The sequence below is a fragment of the Trichoderma gamsii genome (genome assembly GCF_001481775.2).
Source record: "Trichoderma gamsii strain T6085 chromosome Unknown Scaffold_120.2, whole genome shotgun sequence".
Taxonomy (NCBI): domain Eukaryota; kingdom Fungi; phylum Ascomycota; class Sordariomycetes; order Hypocreales; family Hypocreaceae; genus Trichoderma; species Trichoderma gamsii.
Window position 1 is genome coordinate 1 of NW_020171457.1, and position 2,776 is coordinate 2,776.

General features: G+C 47.2%; 1 protein-coding gene across 1 annotated transcript; it reads left to right on the forward strand.

The window, feature by feature from the left end:
* Positions 1–178: 178 nt before the first annotated feature.
* On the forward strand, positions 179–2,513 carry TGAM01_v211153 (hypothetical protein; the record flags this gene model as incomplete). Its single annotated transcript, XM_024551006.1, has 2 exons — positions 179–2,403; positions 2,474–2,513. The coding sequence occupies 2 exons, from the start codon at positions 179–181 to the stop codon at positions 2,511–2,513; spliced, it is 2,265 nt and encodes a 754-aa protein (XP_024404250.1).
* Between the last annotated feature and the right edge of the window lie 263 nt (positions 2,514–2,776).

A 2,776-nucleotide genomic window follows, 5' to 3' on the forward strand; every position in this document is an offset into this window, starting at 1 on the left:
GTTATTACTGTTTACATTGCCCGAAGATCTCCTGATCGCTCCGCCAACATAAACCCAGAACTGAACTCTAGGTTTGTCCCTTGGGAAGCCCTCGTATTACTAACTATCTAGTGTACGGTTCGTCACACGTTAACAACTCTTGTTCGGACGGTTACCAGACCTACGGGCAATAACAAAAATGAGTCAAGAAAACTTCCAAGACCCAGTTGAGCAAATGGACCACGAAACGCAAGATCCAAACCTTGAAGAACTTCAACTGCCAGCCAACGGGGCGGAAGCTACTGCACGACTTGTAGCTATGGAAGAATTGGTACGACAACTTCAGCGCACTCTTGCCGCCCAAAACAGGGAGCTAGGCAACCTGCAGCAACAACAGGGAGTACACCAAGCCACTATTACTCAACAAAACCAAACCATCGATAACCTACAGCAGCAACTGCACAATCCACCAGCGGTTGCGCCCGCTGTGGCTCCAGCTGTGGCACCTGCTGTAGCCCCCGCCGTGGCACCAATGGTACCTGCTCCGGCAGACGACACTGAACCAGAACTAGGAAGAACTCTGAAACCTGAACAACCAACCAAATTCGACGGAGACACCACCAAACTTCGCAAATTCCAATATGACCTACGAACCTACTTCGAGTACTATTTTCCGAACACCTTCTCGGCAGACAAGTATGAAACTCGCATCCGTTTCGCAGGAACCCGAATGGAAGGTGCTGCCGCCGACTGGTTCAGCTCGATCCTCAAGGACAGACAAAAACCTCTTGACCAGCAAACACAACTCACCAAGGATGTGTTCAAAAGCTACGAAGAATTTGAAAACCAATTGGAAAAATCCTTTGGAATCACCAACGAAGCTCAAGAAGCCGAAAAGAAGCTTAGGGACCTCAGACAGAAGGGCCCGTGCTACAAACACACTTCAACGTTCATCCAACTACTCACTAAAGTCAATTGGACTGAAGAATCGAAGAAGGAAATGTACTACTACAGTCTGAAGCCAGAAGTCAAGGATGAAATTTACAAGACCGACCGACAGGCCGTCAGTTTCACTGACCTCACTCAGGAAGCGATCAAAATCGACAACCGACAGTGGGAAAGAAAACAAGAAAGAAAGGCAGAAAAGACTGGAAACCCAGTCAAACACCACCCTCAAGCCAACCAAGGAAAGAAACGAGACGACTACGTTGCAAAAGACAACGGTACCCGACCTGGGAAAATGGACATCGATGACGTTACCAGGAAGAAGTTCCTCGGAACCTGCAACGCCTGTGGCAAGAAAGGCCATAAGGAAGCAGACTGCCGCTCCAAGATGACTTGCGGATTCTGTGGCAAGAAGGGCCATGATGAAGCTCACTGCTACACCAAGAAAAATACGAAGAAATCTGAGACCACTAAAGACAAGGCTCAAATAGACACCATCACGGAAGTACCCCACGACCACCTCAGCTGGACAGCTTGCTACAACGATTCATGTCTTGTGCACAAAAGCAGCAAGGAAGGATCCGGATACTATCCAAAGAAGCCACGAGCCAGGAAGTCTCACGAGACTGTACGAATTGATACCCTCAATTTCTACGAAAAGAAATGTGAAGACTGCAGCTCCACGGAACCTTGTTCCGTTCATGCACTCTACGAATGCTCATCTTGCGGCTCATGGAACATCAATCACACGTGCGAAAACAACGAATCGGAGGAATGGGAACTCTCGGATGAAGAAACTAGCAAAGACGAAATCATCTACGACGAGAGTGGGAGAATCCACGAATGCAGTTTCCACACAACTGATAGGAAACACCAACAGTGGATCAACACCCTTCCAGACACGCACCCTTTCGCAAAACATAAGGAAGCCCTAGAACCGAAACCCGTTACTTTCGAAGACATATACGACAGCGACGACACCGACGACGATGAATGTCATCAATGCGGCGCTCAAGAACCCCGACATGACATAACATGCCCAAAATACACAGGAGAATACGGATGCCCACTGTGCATGTCAGAAGAAGAAAATCACAAATGCACGGGATGCGTATACTGTAGAAGCATGAAAATTCCACATCTATGCGACGAAGAAATGCGCAAATGGAGGAAATATCGATGCAAAGTCTGTGAATCAACAAACCTCGACCACGACTGCGACGGATGCCGCATCTGCGGATCCTACGACCCCGAACATGACTGCATGTATGTTCTAGGGGAACAAGCAGAAGAACAAGAAAGACAAGAGGAAAGACAACAATACCTCGACGAAAACCCACCTCGTAGAATGACCCTAGAAGAGGCTCGGGAACAAATCAGACTCAACAAAATAGACATTCAAGGAGCATACGACCAAGTCCCTATCCAGGACCTCCTTGATGCCCTAGACGAAGACTGCGGAACACGCAATTGGAAATGGTGCGATAACATCTATTGCCAAATACATATCTTCGATAAACTAGAAGACTGGCACAAATATCGACCGAAGCAAGTCAAGCATGAAGAATGCACAACAGACCACTTCCTAGACTGCGCAGTAACATACTGCAGCATACACAGAGAAGAGAAAAGCCAATTTTATCGGATCACCCGAAAACTGGCACAAAAAGGTTATGATTTTGAGAATCATCTAAACCAAAAACAAGGCAATAAAACCCTGATCAAGAGATACCACCGTTTGATCAAAGATCGAAACGAAGAATTGAAGTGCCAATGGTGCGCAAAATACCAAAACGTCACATGGGACCAAACCCATTTAGACAGCATCCAAATCGACTCAATCGGGAACAAC